At 52.2% G+C, this 17,413-nt stretch overlaps 1 protein-coding gene across 3 annotated transcripts in view; it reads right to left on the bottom strand.

Annotated features, from left to right (window-relative positions):
• Positions 1-17,413, bottom strand: part of SLC25A42 (solute carrier family 25 member 42) — a 30,513-nt gene that overhangs the window by 9,621 nt on the left and 3,479 nt on the right. For 2 of the 3 annotated variants that reach the window (XM_040445006.1, XM_040445004.1), the window contains exon 2: positions 1,834-1,948. In XM_040445006.1, the coding sequence (XP_040300940.1) occupies positions 1,834-1,914 (81 nt within the window). In that variant the 5' untranslated portion in view covers positions 1,915-1,948. Of the gene's footprint in view, positions 1-1,833; positions 1,949-2,031; positions 2,057-17,413 lie in introns of those variants that run through there. The other variant, XM_040445005.1, reaches the window with a different exon arrangement.

The following is a 17,413-nucleotide window of genomic DNA, read 5'->3' as shown; positions in this document are numbered from 1 at the left end:
TTCTCATCTCTGACACTGATGTGTTGTCTCCTGGCCAGGTCTGGGTGCCTCCAGGGGCCGTGGTGCCCTGTGATCTGGCCCTGTCTCTGGAGGGCTTCACCTCCTGTTCCTTAATGCCCCCAGTACCTCCCCCATCAGCTTGGCCCTCTCTTCGCTAAAGAAACAATCTCTCATGGCAGTGTTTTCCCTTCTCAGTTTCTGTGGCAGAGCTTCACCGTGGGCTTCCATATTCTCCTCGCTTTACAGAAGCCTGTCACTGGGCCCCCATGCCTTTTCTGGATCACACAGAAGGTTCCAGAGGTCTGGTTCCACCACCTTGAGAAGTGTAGACGGCAGAAGCCGTGAGGTTCAGTGGTGTTCCTGGCAGCAGCTCCAAGGCCCAAGTGGCTCCCAATTTCCTCTCTGAATCAGTGTGATGACCGTTCGTCTCGCGGGCCGCTGAGAGCAGAGGGAGTCCCCTGTGGACAGGCCACGTGCCCTCCTGGTCCTAGAGGTGGAGCCAACGCGTCCCTTCCACGCCCTTCACTAGGCAACTTCCTGCGCAGCCTGCAGTTCTCACGGTCATAAAGCTACTTCTGCACGTCGGGAACACACGGCTGTCAGCCCTGACTCAGGATGTGGTGCTCCGGGGATGTGCTGGGAGCCCAGTTCACATGCTCGGCGGATGAGGCCGCTGTTGCCTGTGGCCAACGCTTCCGGTGACCCTTAAACGACCATGCCTGGCTTATTCTTGAAAGAGCTCGGCCCAGGCACCAGGGAGCTGTCAGTCTCTGTAGGTATCATATGGAGAGCACCTGTGAATGAAGAACGAGGCGGACGGCCTAGGAGAGAGAAAGTGGGCAATCCAGACAGGATCCACACGGGCTGCGAACACCACAAGAAGATGCTCAGCTCCTTAACCAAAGAAACGGCTTTACAGAGGAAGCTCCCCACCGCTGACTGGTCAAGTGAACCAAGACTGGTGGCACTGGCTGGCTAGCACGGAGAACCGGCACTGCACGTGGCTTGGCACACAACGGGCGCTGGTCCTTTTGCTGGGCACGTCCACTTGGTGGGATTCAGGGAGCCAGCCAGAGGCAGGGGGGTGACATCTCCCTCTTGTTCTGTGGGGAAGTTCACTAACCTGTGAGGGATGGGTGTGCCTGCTCTGGGGTCTGGCCTCACTCTCCCTGCATCCACCCCCAGTGTGGCCGTCCTTCCTCCCACCTGGTGCTCCAAGGGGGACCTAGAATTGGAGGAGAGGTTGGGAGGGCCAGAGGATGCTGCTTCGGCCTTTGATGCTGTGGACTTTGAGAATGGCCCACGTGCCCTGGAGCTGGGTTTCTGTGTGGGCTGGGGCAGTCTGTGTTCCAGGTTCCACTGGAAGAACTTCTACTGGCTTCTATGGTGAACAAGGATGGAGCCGATCCAATTTCTTTAAAGGGGAACATACCTTTTCTTCAATTGAAGGGTGGAATCCGAGATGAGCTTCAGAGAGGAAAACTGGCAGCTGAGAGCACACCCCACACGCGAGCCCCCTCCCCCACAGCTGGCCCTGCCCGTGATTAATTCTAGAATCTGAGTGAGAAAAAAGGACACTTTCTGACATTCTAGCCAAATCTGGGCGAGGTTCTGGCTTCTTACTAAGCGGCTGGGCAGGTTGGAACCACATGGCAAACGGGACTTTAAATGGAACAGAAGGTGGCCAGCCCCCACCGCCTGCCCCTCATGGCCTCCCAACAACACAGCTCTGAAAGGATTGTGTGTGCGTGTGTGTGTGATTTGTAATGGGGTGCAGGAACACAGAAGAGAGAGAGCTCATGAAAACGCCCATCGGGGAGGCGGGGTACTTGCCTTGGAATTAACAGGTGAGGGCAGGACGGCCTCGGCATCCTCACGCACACGCACCGCACTTTCCTTCACACCATTACCCATTCCAGGCCAGCTCCAGGCAGCAGGAGACTTGGTCCTGGGAGAGGGAGGCAGGGTGAGACCCAGTGAGAGGAAGACCTCCCCCACGAGCCTTAGGCCTGTGACTCATCCCTGAGTCACCTGAAGCGAGAACTGCCCTAGCTGGGTGCTCTTTCCAGCCTGGCTTCTGTCTCCCTGCAGGGGAAGGACTGTGGCACCTGCATCTGAATGCCAGTCCCCAGCATTGGCTTAATCATTCACAAAAGCCCTTCTCATCTTTGATTTGCTCATCACAAACAAGCCTCTGAGTTGTCTGTTTTTTTTGAACCGAGTAACAACCCCAGGCAGATGGGCTCAGAGAGGTTAAGCCACCCCTGCAAGGTCACACAGCAGGAGGCAGAGGTGTGGCCGGCTGTGTGTGTGTGTGTGTGTGTGGGGGGGGGGGGTCCCACCTGCCTGGACCCAAGCACCCACTGGGCTTTTGTCAGCTTGGACCTGAGTATCTATCAACAGAAACACTTAGAAAATTAATTGTTTTCCTACTGTAAGTTTGCCTGATGTTTCTGGCCAAGCTTACAGTAAAGGGTCCTAATACTTGAGGATTCCTCCCTGGAACCTATATTTAACCTCTGAGTGGACGTGCATGCAAAGCCCAGCAAACCACAGTGACAGGAACAGAAGGAAAAAAGAATGAAAGACTAGTGCCACCAAGATGCCGACTGTGCCTTGGTGTTTGGGGGATGGGGGGAAGCGGGGGTGCTCGGGTCCCATGCTTTAAAATCAGCCAATAAATTGGGGCGCCTGAGTGACCCAGCTGGTCAAGAGTCTGACTTCAGCTCATGACCTCGCAGTTCGTGGGTTTGAGGCCTCGCGTTGGACTCTGCACCGACAGTGCAGAGCCTGCTTGGGGTTTTCTCTCTCTGCCCCTCACCCATGTGTGTACGCACACATTCTCTCTCCCTCTCTCCCTCTCTCTCTCAAAATAAATAAATAAACTTTAAAAAATCATCCAATAAATCCATACACTTTCCCACAAAATAATGCAGACTGTTAAAGCCTCTCCTGCCCTCCAGGCCTTCCCAGGCCCTCCCAGGTCAATCCCAGGGCAGAAGGTCCTAGACAGCACAAACAGGATTCCCCTCCACTTGTCCTCTGCTGCTGTTTCCTACCTAAAATGGGCCCTGGCTCCAGGAAGCATGGCTGCTTCCAAGATGGCAGGAAGCATAAAAATGAGCCCAGAGTACCCTAAGGTGCCAGGGAGGAACCAAAGCCAATGGCGGTGTGACAATGAGACAGGCAGGGGAGTCAAAGAGCTCCCAGTGGCCCACAGCTGGAACTCTCTGAGCAACAAGTACTGGATTATCATCCAACATATAAATTAAATATCCACAAGTCCGCAGATAGAAATAAATGATGAGGGGTGCCTGGCAGGCTCAGTCAACAGAGCATATGACTCTTGATCTTAGGGTTGTGGGTTTGAGTCTCACGTTGAGTGTAGAGATTACTTAAAAAGAAAATCTTAAAAAAAAAAAAAAGAAAGAAAGAAATAGGGGTACCTGGGTGGCTCAGTTGGTTAAGTGTCTGACTCTTGATTTCAGCCCAAGTCATGATCTCGTGGTTTGTGAGATCAAGCCCGTTGTCTGTGCTGACAACGCAGAGCCTGCTTGGGATTCTCTCTCTCTGCCCCTTCCCTGCCCTCTCTCTCTTAAATAAATAAACATGGAAAAAGAAAGAAATGATTGAATACAGAAATAAATGGGAAGAAGAGACAAATCCCCCAGGCAAATACTTTGTGTAGAAACTCCACTCTTGAGGGGGCATGGGTGCATGGCTCCCCACCCCTCAGGTGTGGGCTACGTGTGGTGATTTCCTTCCAAGGAGTACAGGACACCTGACGGGTCCCACCTCAGCCAGGTGATCAAGGTCAATATCAAATGAGTCATGCTGGTGGCCTGTGCGGTGGACACGGTGTGCATCATGATGAGAAGGGCACTTCACCCACGTGGTCCTCATTAAACCCATCACATAGGGCCAACCATGAAAAAACAGCAAGCAAACCCTAGTTGGGGGGCATCCTACAAAATACCTGACTTGTTCTCCTCAAAATCATCGAGGTCAAGGGGTGCCTGGGTGGCTCAGTCGGTTGAGCGTCCGACTTTGGCTCGGGTCATGATCTCGCAGTGCGTGGGTTTGAGCCCCGTGTCGGGCTCTGTGCTGACAGCTCAGAGCCTGGAGCCTGCTTCGGATTCTGTGTCTCTCTCCCTCTCTGCCCCTCCCCCACTCATGCTCTGTCTCTCTCTCTCTCTCTCTTTCTCTCTCTCTCTCTCAAATAAATAAACATTAAAAAAAATTTTTTTTAATTGTCAAGGTCATCAAAAAAACAAGAAAGTCAAAAAACTGTCCCAGCCCAGAAGAGCCTAAGGAGATGTGAGGATTAGATGTCAGGTGAGATTTGGGGACAAGGAAAGGATATTAGGGGAAACTGAGGAAACGTGAATAAACTATGGCCTTTAATTAATAGTAACCTATCAGTATTTATACATTTGTAAAACATGTACCAAAGTAATGTAAAATGTTATTAAGAGGGGAAACTAGGTGTGTGGGGTGTAGGGGAACTGTTGTCTTTGCCAATTTTTATATAAATCCAAAACTTTTCACAAACCAACAACGAGAAGCTAGGCTCTAGGGACCTTTTGAAGCCAGCTGCTGGGGTACCGGCCTATAGGGTGCACCGAGACTGTCTCGTCCCCTCACCCCCTAGCGTGTGCGGCTGTGGCTCCGCACCGTCCCTGACGCTACAGATTCCAGGGGATGGTCCCCACATCTGGGCGCTCGGATGGGTGGTGCAGCCTTCCTTAGGGCTGTGTCGAGGCATGGGCATGTTAAGTGTGGACACATTCTGCAAAAGTGTCTTCCCGAGACAGCATCCAGCCCTTTGGTCCCAGCCACACGAGGCTCTGATCTGTGGCCTCACCCTCCTTCCATTCCTCCCTCCCTCCAACTCCTGCCACAGCTGCTTTGGAGGCAGGCAGGTGGTGCTCTGCACAGACGGGATGTACAAGCTCAGGTGGGGGCAGCCCGTGGAGCCCCCTGGACCTTTTTTCCCTCGGTTGCCTGGCAGCAGGACTTGCTGCAGGAACTCGGTGCAGAGAATTCATTAAGGGGCCCGGGTGTGGTGGATGCAGACAGAAACAAACCCATGCAGACCTATAAGAGTGTGTCGCTGCAGGTGACAGAGCGCCCAAAGCAAGTCATAGGGCATGCTGGGACAGAGGGCTGACGGGTAGCTCCCAAGAGACATCTCCACCTGGAATTTGTGAATGTGATATGATTAGAAAAAGGGTCTTTGCAGATGTAATTAAGGTAGGGATATTGAGATGAGATCATCCTGGATCATCCCTACATCCAATGTGATCTGATAAGACAGAAGAGGACACATAGGCAGGAAGGCCATGTGACCACAGAGGCAGAGATTTGAGTGACGTGGCCACAAGCTGGCCACTGCTGGAGCCCCCAGAAGCTGGCAGAGACCAGATCTTGCCCCGGAGCCTTCAGAGTGCACGGTCACACACCTTAGTTTTGAACTTTTAACTTCCAGAATTATGAGAGAATAAAACTCACCAGTTTGTGGTGATTTGTTATGGCAGCCACAGGAAACTAAGACTAAGAGCCCTTTTTAGGGAAGAGATGGGGGGGGGGGGCTCCAGGCACCCCCACCCCAGTAGAGTGAAAGGTCTCAGGCTGCCAGCTATTCACCAGGGTCCAGAGCCTCCTGGCAACTCGCCAAGGATCATGGGATGAAGAGGAGATCCTTACCCTGGGGGAATGAAGGGGGTAAGATCTCAAGATTTTGTCCCTCAGGCCAAAGGTTAATCTAAGAAATAAAGAGCTCCTTGCTATTATAAAATCAGTAAACAAACAAAAAACAGCCCAAGACAAAAAAAAAAAAAAAAAAAAGGCAAAGAAACAAAGAAACACCAGGTCACCAGGAAAGAAACAAATAACTTAAAAAAATATATGACAAAACAAAAAAGACCGATAACGGAGAAAGTCAGGCTGACCCCTCACTGAAGGGCTGTTTGCAAGTATTACAACTGTGCCAGGAGATGGGGGTGGACAAGGAGGGGGCGGTGGCGGGGGGCACACCGCTTTGCAGGTGGTCTGGCAAACACTTTGGAATGTGTGCTACCCCAGTACATGAGCCTGAGGACTCACTGGCCCTAAGGCCACCGTCAGCTGCTGGTCCCAGCAAAGGCCTGGAAGGGAAGCGACACAGAGGGAGGTGACAGAAGGAATGTGTAACTCACATCCCCATGGGGAGAAGCCACTCAGCCTGTCACTAATGAGCACAGCCCACCATGACTAAGTGAGCAAGGTCAACACCACCGGTGACAGGGCCTATAGATAGCCTGCATCCCCAACATGATGCCCTAGGAGGGACCCGACATTGCTGCAGTGAGATTCCTACCAAAGATGGACCCCACAGGCTAACCACGAGTAAACAGCACACAGTCCACACCAAAGGACACTGCAAAAAAAAAAAAAAAAAAAAAAAAAAAAAAAAAGCGTGGAGCTTGTGGATGATGAGGAAAGACTGGGGCACATCACACATCAGGGGAGACTAGGCAGATCGGATGACGAAATGCAATGTGGGAGCCTGGACCAGAGTGAGAACATTAGGGGAAATGCTGGGGAGATCTGAATTCAGGCTGGAGGTGAGCTCCAAAGTTGCCTCGATGGTATTTTCTGGTTCAGGTAGCTGTATCCTGTATGATGCTAATATCCTGTATGATGCTAACATTGGCAGCTGGATGAAGGGTCTACCAGAACTCTGGTTATTTTTGTCACTTTTCTGTAAGGCTGAAATTATTTCAAAATAAAAAGCTAAAAAAAAAAAAATGCCTTAAGGTAACCATGACCTTCTGGATTTGCTAGAGGTTTCGGAGAAACCAATTTCAGAGGTCTGCGGCTGCTAAGGGGCTGGCTGGCTGGTCTGGCCCCTCCTTGTCCAGTTGGTGCCTCCAAGTCAGCAGCTTAGTATCTTGGGCTGGGGAAGGGCTCTGGCAGCCATGGGAGCCCCGTGAGAGGCATTGGGGCTGCTGCCTGGTTTGTGGGGAGACCGATGCTCTTCTTGGCAGGCATAGCCTGACCCTGGCCTCTCTTAAAAAATTTTTTTTAATGTTTCTATTTTATTTTTGAGAGAGAGACAGAACATGAGCAGGGGAGGGGCACAGAGAGAGGGAGACACAGAATCCAAAGCAGGCTCCAGACTCAGCTGTCAGCACAGAGCCCAACGAGGGGCTTGAACCCACGAACCATGAGATCACGACCTGAGCTGAAGTCAGACGCTTAACCGACTGAGCCACCCAGGCACCCCCTGATCCTGGTCTCTCTTTGGAGCAGGGTGTTAGAGGTCAGCAGCTGCAGGGCCCCAGGCCACGGCCTTTGCTCAAGGTCATCTCTGGCCCTAAGTGTGGGATGAGAACTGGGAGTGAAGGCAGGCGATAAACACAATGACACAATGGTAGCTATTGTTTATTAAATCCCTTTGTTCCTGTGTTCTTTCATCTGGCCAGCCTTCACCACTGGGTATAGGTGCTGCTTTACCAATGGGGAAGTTAAGGCAGCATGCGTTCCCTGCTAGAGACCACTAATGGTGACAATCACTGTCACTAACAATTAGGGGTGTCACGGTCACTGGTTTCTCTCTCCATTTTGCTGATGAGACATGGAAAAACCTGGTCAGACCCACGGCAGAGGGAACTCCAACCTTGACATAGGACTCCAAAAGTCATGGCCATATCCTTCTCCAAGAAACCATGGCCCCTAGGCCAGCCTCAACACCATTTCATCCCAAATGATTTTCCTGGAGAACCATGTGCCTCTTAAGACTTTGTTTAACCTGAAGGAACAACGGCTTAAGGGAAGGATGGAAGAGGACCTGGCTGTACTCAGCAGTCCCCTGAAGGCAACTTGCAAAGCCCAGCAGAACACAAACAACCTGTTCACAGAGCTAAAGGGACGCCAGGGGTTCCTGGACTGTGATGGATTGGAGGTGCCCAAGGCTCTGTCCCTAGGACATGATCCTGGAAGAGGCAGTCAAGGGCTGGCTTGGCACTCCACCGGGACAGAAGTCAGAGTCTGTATCACCAAGGTGGGGCTCTGGGTAAGCAGTCCCTGTTATGGGCTGGCACCTGGCAGAAGGAAGGTGTGGGAGGAGATCCCTGAGGGACCAAGGCCTGGTGTCTGGGGGCCTGAGAACTTCCAGTCTTGAACTTGGAAGATAGCCTTGGCCTGTTGGCTCCCACAAGCCTGGAGGAAGTCAGCAGAAATCATGTCTGGGAGATGACACCCTGGGCCTCGCCTGACTTAAAAAATGTAAACCTAAGATAATGAGGCACATGGGCAGGCTGGGCATTTGAAACGTATTTTGAAACACAGACATTTGAAAACACAGAACGTCTGATTGGGAAGAACCCCAGCTGCCCTACCTTCCAGACGTGGGGCCCCACATGAAATATTGCCCAGTGCCTCCGAGGCTCTGGTCCCCTGGCAGTAGAGGTGAATTAGGGACAGTGGACAGTGACACATGGTGGTATCTGATAAAACGGAAAAATAAGAAGCAGAGGCCTCTGGAGACCCTCAAGTGTCACAGCCCGCAGATTCGAGAAGGGTGACCACGAAAGGGAGCCCAGCCTGAGGTGTTGGCCGTGAAGAGAGGACCTGGGCTGGTCTGGTCAGTGAGCCTACTCCTCCTCCTGTTCTAACATGACTGTCCACAGAACTCCAGGCTTTCCAGTTATTCCCCTAATCTCCCTTTTCTGCCCCAGAATCCCACTCCCTCATGCCCCAGCCCACCTGGGTTTGTCTGATGTGTTTTTTCACCATGAGCCTGGGTTGTGTGGTCTTGGGAGGACCTTGGAGGTGAGCCCTCCTCATGACATTATACCTGAGAACACAGACTTAATCCAGGTGAGACTGACTTGGACCTCTTGGTTAAGGTGGGGTCTGCCAGATGTCTGTCCCCCTGCTGAGTGACACTTTTCCAGACTCTTCTCTTTGGAACCAGCCTACCTTTGGGGGTCGGGGGAGTTAAGCTCTCTTCCTGGAGGGGGAGAATACATGACTGGGTATTCTTACACAGGAACTGTGGCCTCTTCTCCCCAACTAATTTACTTTTTCTGTCATTTATTCAGATCAGTATGACCTTGGGGTGCTTGGTGGCTCAGTTGGTTAAACGTCCGACTTCAGCTCAGGTCATGATCTCAGAGTTCGTGGGTTCGGGCCCCACGTCAGGCTCTGTGCTGACAGTTTAGAGCCTGGAGCCTGCTTCCAATTCCGTATCTCCCTCTCTCTGCCCCTCCCCCTCTCACACTCTGTCTTTCTCTCCCTCTCTCTCAAAAATGAATAAACATTTAAAAATATATATATCAGTATGACCTTGTAGATGACCACTTCATGCTCTGGGTTAAAACAAGATGATCTGTTACTCATTGGCTGCTTTGATCTTCTAATGCTGGCCCCAGGCCAAGATGTCTTGCACCCACTGGAGGTGGAGGGGCAGGTTTGGCAGGAGGGTGGTGGGGGTGGAGGGCAGTGGGGGGAACAACATGACGCAGATGACAAGGGGTGGTCCAAAGTAGCTGCAGGAGTTGGACTAAGTGTGCTCGAGGGACAGATGTTGACGTGTGCCTGTGGGCCCCAAGCCTGATTCTGTAGATACAGAGGTGAGGCAGGGTGGTGCAGGGCAGGGTGCAAGCTCCTGTCTGAGGCCCAGCTCTGCTTCTCATCATCCTGGTCCTTGCTGCTCCCATGTCTTCCCTCCACCCCACTTGCTCACTGTGCTCCTCTGGTTCGTGTGACCCCAGCCTTCCACAGGGCCCTCTGGGTTGCCCGGTGGCTGGGCAGTGGGCACCAAAGGGAATTCACTCCTTTGTTCCCAGTAAGAGGAACCCAGGCAAGGAGGAAAGGTGCCACTGGGCAGGGCCAAGGCCTGGCCAGTCTGGGAGCCTGTGAGTGGGGGCTTGAAGGTTCTAGAATCCTCTTGTCCTGATCCTTGAAGGGATGGTCCTGGAAAGGGGAGCCCTAAGGACTGCCCTGCTCTGGTCCAATATACACTACCCTCTGGGGTTCCTTGGAGTCTGATTAACTGTGTGCCTGCCAAGTACACACTCTGGGGAAACGGCACCACAGTGGTGGGGGACGGGGAGTGTGGGCAGAGGATCCACAGGGGTGCTGGTGAGCGGGGCTCTGTGGTAGGAGAGGTGCAGGGCAGGGTATGTCCTGGGGTCTGGGAAGGAGCACCCCGTGTAGCCAGAGCAGTAAAAAGGGGGGCTCCCCCAAGGCTGGAGCCAGCTCAGGCTGATCAGGGAAATAAAGGCAGGCGAGCGCATGCGGGCCGTGGAAGGCTCTGCTAGTGGGAGAGCACAAAACACCCCCATCCCACAACATCCCTGTTGGTTCTTCTACCTCTGGACCCCAGCCAGGATGATCCCCCAAATCCCTCCCCCAGTGCCTCTCCTCAGTGTTTGAGACCCTAAGATGGCATTTGGGAACTCCGAACACCTGCGTGGTAGCCTGTCATATCTCACAGTGATGACGAGCACCCTCTGGGGACACAACCCAGACAGCCACCCACAAGAGAACAAGTTCTCGCAGGTGGAAGGGTCACACAGCCGGTCCACACAACAAGACAGAAGGGCCGGCTGCTGCCACACGCAACTGACAGGCACAAATCTCAGACAAAACAGTGGAGAAAGAGCAGCCAACACAAAAGACTGTGCACCAAGTGAGTCTAAGTCACATCCAAGCACAGTAACACAAAGTGGCCTTCTGTACAAGTGGAATGTTATTCAGCTTAAAAAAAAATTTTTTTTAAATGTTTATTTAATTTTGAGAGACAGAACACATGTAGGGGAGGGGCAGAGAGAGGAGACACAGAATCCGAAGGAGGCTCCAGGCTCTGAGCTGTCAGCATTAGAGCCCGACATGGAGCTCGAACCCACGAACTGCAAGATCATGACCTGAGCTGAAGTCGGCTGCTTAACCGACTGAGCCACCCAGGTGACCCGAACATTATTCAGCTTTCAAGAGCAACGAAATTCTGACACAGGCTACAGGATGGAGGAACCTTGAGGACATCATGCTAAGTGAAATAAACCAGTCACAAAAGGACAAAGATTTAAATCCACTTCTGTGACGTCTCTAGAGTCCCTAAATTCATAGAGGCAGAAAGCAGAATGGTGGGTGCCAGGGGCCGAGGGAGGGGGATGGGGGGTTCGTGTTTAATGGGGACAAGATGGAAAAGTTCTGGAGCTGGTTGGTGGTCATGGCTGCACGGCAATGAGGACGCACTTCATGTCAGTGAACTATATGCAAAGCAAAGGTGGGGGCAGTATATTTTAAGTTGTATACATTTCATCACAATTTAAAAAATCAGGGGCACCTGGGTGGCTCAGCCGGTTGAGCATCTGACTTCGGCTTGGGTCATGCATGATCACACGGTTCATGAGTTTGAGCCCCACATCGGGCTCGCTGCTGTCAGCGCAGAGCTCTCGTCGGACCCTCTGTCTCCCCCACCCCTCTCAAAAATAAACAAACATTTAAAAATTAAGTAAAATAAAATAGATCAAGCACGACAATAAAGCCTCAGCAGTGATAAAGATCAGAATGGGGTTTGCTGTGGGAGGTAGGACAGGGAAGGGCCACGGAGGAGCCAGAGTGGGGCTTGAAACGTTCTGCATGTTGATCAGATTTCACAGGTGAACACACATGTAAAACTTCCTTGAGCTGTGGACAAAAGCTACTCACTTTCCCGTGTGTCAGTTATACCACAAGAAAAAAATTAAACATTAAAGAAGAGAATCCCCAAACTTGGCCAGCCTCTCCCAGACCACCTGACCCTGAACCTGGGCACTGTGTTCTTTTAAATTTTTTTTTTTTAACATTTATTTATTTTTGAGACAGAGAGAGACAGAGCATGAACAGGGGAGGGTCAGAGAGAGGGAGACACAGAATCTGAAACAGGCTCCAGGCTCTGAGCTGTCAGCACAGAGACCGACGCGGGGCTCGAACTCACAGACCGCAAGATCATGACCTGAGCCGAAGTCGGCCGCTTAACCAACTGAGCCACCCAGGCGCCCCTGGGTACTGTGTTCTTAACTCCGAGGGGACTCCGATGGCAGCAGAGGGGTGATCTGCATTGCTCACTGATGTTCACCTTTCCCCTCACCTGTGGAGAACGCCTGCTGATGATTTTGGCAATGACTAAAAGTCCGAGGAGATGCCTAAGCTCCTAGAAGGAAGGCCACATGTACAAGGGATGTCTGCCCCCCTTCTGGAGACAGCACACTGGGCAGACACCCACTCTGTCTCTGTCACCTGGGAGAAAGGCGGGGCTGACCCTCCCCTTGACTCTAGGGTGACCCTCAGTTTGGAGCACCAGACCCAAAGACTGGGATTTCTGAGGGAACCACTGGGCCGGAGAAGTCCTCTTTCTCTCAGGAGGGGAAACAGGTAGGCCCCAAGGGGAGCTGACAGAGCCAAGGCCAGGGAGGGAGGTGGACATATGTCTTCATGACTCGGGATGCCCTGGGGCCCAATGGTTCTAGCAGAACTTGGGAGCTGACAAAGAACCTGGCAGGTGCTAGAAGCACTTAGACTTTTTCACCCTGGAGCCCACAAAGCTCCCTTTCTAGTTCAGCCAGTTTGGGATGGGTCTCTGTCCCTTGCACAGCCTTCCAGAGCCCTGATCTGTGTATTTCCCTTATACTCTTCCGGGCCCGTGCTGCATTTCCAACCATGGACAATGGCATCCTGCGGCCCTGGTGTGCCCAGCCTCAGTATGTTCTCTGGGCGTACCTCTAACAGGTACCCACGGCCTGGGATTCAGGTGTCAGAGTCTCTGCTAAAAGTGGAGTGAGATGGGGCTCACCCCCCACATGCCATGGGCAGGCAGCATTCACAGACCAGCCCCAATCAACAAAAATTCATTTTTTGTACCATATTTCTGTTCCACTCATCAAAAAACAAAGCAAAGCAGGGTCGGGAGGCAATTCAGCAATATAACATACTGAAGAGCACTGTCTAGGAAATGCGAACCGGGTGCTTTGGGATCTTAGGTAGCCCAGGCTATGAGCCCCACGCAGCAGCCTCTCCACGTGTGCATCCGTCCTAATACACGCACCTGCACACACACATTTGTGTCCAATTCCCTCAGAAGCTCCCTGACCAAGGCCACCATTCATGTTCATGAGCGCTTGTGTGCACCACCCCACGGGGCCAAGGAAATGTTTACATAAAGCGGGGGGGGGGGGGGGTTCTCGGCTGATGGAGTTTACAAGCATTCGTGGACAGATCCTGTAATCTCTCAGTAAACGGAAGCCAATTAACATCCTATCTGCCTGTTGATAAAGGCTGTTTTCTTTTCCAGTTAATGGGCATTAACTTCTGCCTAAGAGAGCGGTAGCATCTTACATAATGGCTGTTCCCTGTTAACCCAGACCCCACCAGCTGCTGCCCGTCTCTCCCTGCTGCATTCCCTTCTATTCGTGCCTTTCAGACAAACTGGTCACCACCACCTTGTGTTGCAGTCTCTATGGCTCAGACACTCAGGCATCCAAGTCCTAAAAGATACAGAACATCCTATTGTCAATCACTGTCCTCGGCCCTTGCAAGAAAGTGTTGCCAACACCTGTCACCAGCTGCACCGTAGTGATCTACAACAAACCGAGGCATGCGGTGGTACTCTGGTCCCTCTAATAAGAGGGTGCACTTGTGTAAAGCCCTCACCCCAAAAGTCTTGTTTTCTCACTTGCCATGTGGAGCCTAGCACAGTTCCACAGCTGCTTGTATCCACTCAGTTATTTGCTGGATAAGGCAATTCACTTTCAGGACACACCAAGTTCTGCTTTGGCTGCACTCTCCCCACCCCATGCCTAGCAAACTCCTCTGCACCCTTCAAAGCCCTCCCTAAATGTCCCGGCCTCACCTCCCAAAACTTAGCTGCTCTGCCCTACATTGAGCACCCCGTGGCTCCCTGCTGCACCAGGAGGGGTCACTTTCCATTAGCTTCCTCTGCTAGGCTTGGGGTGGGGGGTGTCTGCGGAAGGCAATGGCCTGGGCTGCGCTCAGTGTCCATGCTTAGCAAGAAGTCAGAAGCATATACCTACACACAGGTGGTTTTTCTGTCCATCTTCCTGCCCTTCAGACATCCTTCATGTGGCAGCAGAAATGTACCTTTTCTATCACTGTCCGCCTCATTCCCTAAGTAGGAACGTGTACAGGCTCCCAGTTACACCATGCTGGTGTTTTGGGAAGATGGGGTCCAGTGTGTGACCTTGGACGTGTTACTAAACCTCCTCAGGGCTCAGTTTCCATCCATCACCATCTTTCCAGGGTCCTGTTGCTCAAGTGGGTCATGGGTACTGGTTAAGTATTGGTAAGTATCATTCTGCCTAATAAGGAGTCAGATGGACCTGGGATGGAGCCCATCGCAGGCCCTACTAAGGGCCCTACTGAGCAGGCCTCACCAGTTCCTAGATCTCACCATTCAGCCTGCATTCCCCATGCCAGGGTCTCTAAAAGAGTTGAGCATTGGTCCCTGGTCTCCAGCGCTGCTCCCCGCTTTTTCCAGGTTCATCTCCCCAAAGAGTTAAACAGAAGTTGGAAAGTGGCGCCCCACTGCCCACCAGGTGACAATGGTTTAGGAAGCACGTGCTCCCCGCCAAACACTACCATGCCAGTGCCGCTGTCCGGCACAACAGGTGGGGCAGTCTCTGTCTCTCACGTTCAGGGCTGGCCGACACTTGGCTCTGACCGGTGTGCTCCAGGCCAAAGGGGCTGTTCACAGCCCCCAAACCTGTCCCTTCTTCAAGGCCTGGCTCTTATACATCGCCTTGCCAGCCCAAGGCTAGACTAGCCACTGGCTAAGGCCTGGCCAGTAAGGGGTCCTGTCTCCCCTTTGTGCTGTAAGCCAAGCTCCCTCCCCTCTTCTGGCTGCGGGGACCTGCCCACCACCACAGGGGAGAGGCAGGGTCTAGCATCTTCCTCCAGCTCTGAGCTGCTACACCAGGTGTTTCCAGGAACACCTGTCCCAGAATCTCCAGGACACTTGTGCAGGATTCCTGAGCTCCTCCTCAGGCATATTAAGTCACAGCTGCCACAGTGAGGTCTGGGAGCCTACCCCTTAGACAGGGCCAGGACAAATACCGCAGCCTGGGTGGGACTTGGGTCTGCGTGGCTAATTAAGACTTAACTGAAACATACATACTCGCTTTTTCAACTCATCCCATAGCAAAGGCATGCGACCTGCGGACGGAACAGCACTGACATCTTTTGGGAGCCCTTCACTGGCACATTTGATCAGGGAAGGCTTGCAACTACTCACAAGGTGGCCTCATCTCACGGGTGGGAAAGCACAGGCTGCTAGAGGCTCTCAGCTAAGGTATGCTGGCGATGCCTTGCCTGAAGTGGCCTCAAGGTTAAGTCCCCTCTTGTGCCTGTCACCGGCTCCATGGACCAGGTCCCTCAATCCTCTCTCAAATTCCATGCCTTGGGTCCCACAACATCCAGGCTCACTTGTTCCCTTTGCTGACAACGCTTCGCCATCTGGCTGACTCCTTGCTGGCTTTCAGATATCCGAGAACCTTCCCCTCGCTGAGTTAGCACCTCAATCCTCTGCTAGAATTGATCAACTACAGAGCCCCAACCACTTGGGGATCCACATCTGTGTCCCCTACCCTTCAGAGCCCCAGTATTTCTGCTTCCTCTGCACCTGTCCCTGTCCCCGGTGCATAGATTTTTACAGACTGTAAAACAACGGGGTGGTCAGGCTTCAAGTTTGTTCCATTCCTGGAGGCAGACTGCCTGTGGTGTTTCAGTACAGCTCACAGACATCAGTGTCTAACAGAGGCAGAAAGCATGCATGCCACGGGTGACTGCTTAAAGGACAGGGGTCTGGATTTGGGCTGACCTAGGTTCATCTTGGCTCCCCTTCTGTTCTCCCTGCAGGTGGGGCAAAGGCCCCTAAGTCTTGATGACCCTTCTATAAACTGAGATGATCTAGGACCAAGCTCACAGTCCTGTAAGCATGGGCCAAGGGCTAGCAAATACATGTTTACGTGCCCAGGTCCTTGCTAGCTCTGGGCAGATGCCTCCACCTTCCAGTAGGGAGGCAGGTGAGTGAGCGGCCGTGTGCTCCAACCCTACCCGCCCCCTTCTTCCTGAAGCAGTAGACGCCACTAGACAAGCATTTCTTTGCATAACATCCTGACAGAAATTCTGGCTTTGCAGCTACAGGGATTAAATGGTGTCCCCTAAAGTTCATGTCCCACCAGAACCTCAGAAGGTGACCCTATTTTGAAATAGGGTCTCTGCAGGTGAAATTAGTTAAGGACACTGAGATGAGATCGTACTGAATTTATGGTGGGTCCTAAATCCAATGATGGGTGTCCTTGTAGGAAGACACACACACACACACACACACACACACACACAGGGGGTGCCTGGGTGGCTCAATCAGTTGAGCACCTGACTTTGGCTCAAGTCATGATCTCGCGGTCCGTGAGTTCGAGCCCCGCGTCGGGCTCTGTGCTGACAGCTCAGAGCCTAGAGCCTGCTTCGGATTCTGTGTCTCCTTCTCTCTCTGTCCCTCCTCCACTCCTGCTCTCTCTCTCTCCCCCCTCTAAAAATAAATAAACATTAAAAAAAAAAAAGAAGACACACACGCAGGGAAGAAGGCTGTGTGGAGATGGAGGCAGAGATTGGGATGATGTGGCTCCAAGCCAAAACCCCAAAGATTGTCAACAACTACCACAGCCAGGAGAGAGGCCTGGTAAGATTCTCCCTTAGATCCCTCAGTAGAAACCGACCTGCTGTCTCAGTCTGTTTGGGCTGGTAACAGAAGACCATAAACTGGGTGGCTTATGGACAACAGAAATGTATTTCTCACAGTTCTGGAGGCTGGAAAGTCCAAGAATCAAGGTGCCAGCAGACTGAGTGTCTGGTGACAGCACTTTTCCGGGTTCACAGACAGCTAATGTATTGCTGTGCCTCATAAAACAGAAGGGGCAGGGCCTCTTTTATAAGGGCATTAATCCCATTCATGAGGCCTCCACCCTCATGACCTACTCACCTCCTTAAGGCCCCACCTCCTAATGCCATCACGCTGTGGATTAGGTTTCAAAATATGAATTTTAGGGTGCCTGGGTGGCAAAGTTGGTTAAGCGTCCGACTTCGGCTCAGGTCATGATCCTGCAGCTCGTGAATTCTAGCCCCGCATCAGGTTCTGTGCTGCCAGCTCAGAGCCTGGAGCCTGCCTTGGATTCTGTGTCTCCCCCCTCTCTCTGCCGTTCCCCAACTCGCGCTCAAAAATAAATAAACATTAAAAAAAAGTCAAAATATGAATTTTAGGGAGACAGATGCATTCCATCTACAGCATCTGCCAACACCTTGATTTTGGCCTTCTGCTCTCCACAACTATGACAGAATAACTTTCTCTTGTCTTAAGCCACCCAGCTTGTGG

Source organism: Herpailurus yagouaroundi, unplaced genomic scaffold (genome assembly GCF_014898765.1).
Source record: "Herpailurus yagouaroundi ecotype Mexico unplaced genomic scaffold, PumYag 193, whole genome shotgun sequence".
Classification (NCBI taxonomy): domain Eukaryota; kingdom Metazoa; phylum Chordata; class Mammalia; order Carnivora; family Felidae; genus Herpailurus; species Herpailurus yagouaroundi.
The sequence above is the reverse complement of the archived record's forward strand: the minus strand, read 5'-3'. Positions and strand labels throughout refer to the sequence as shown.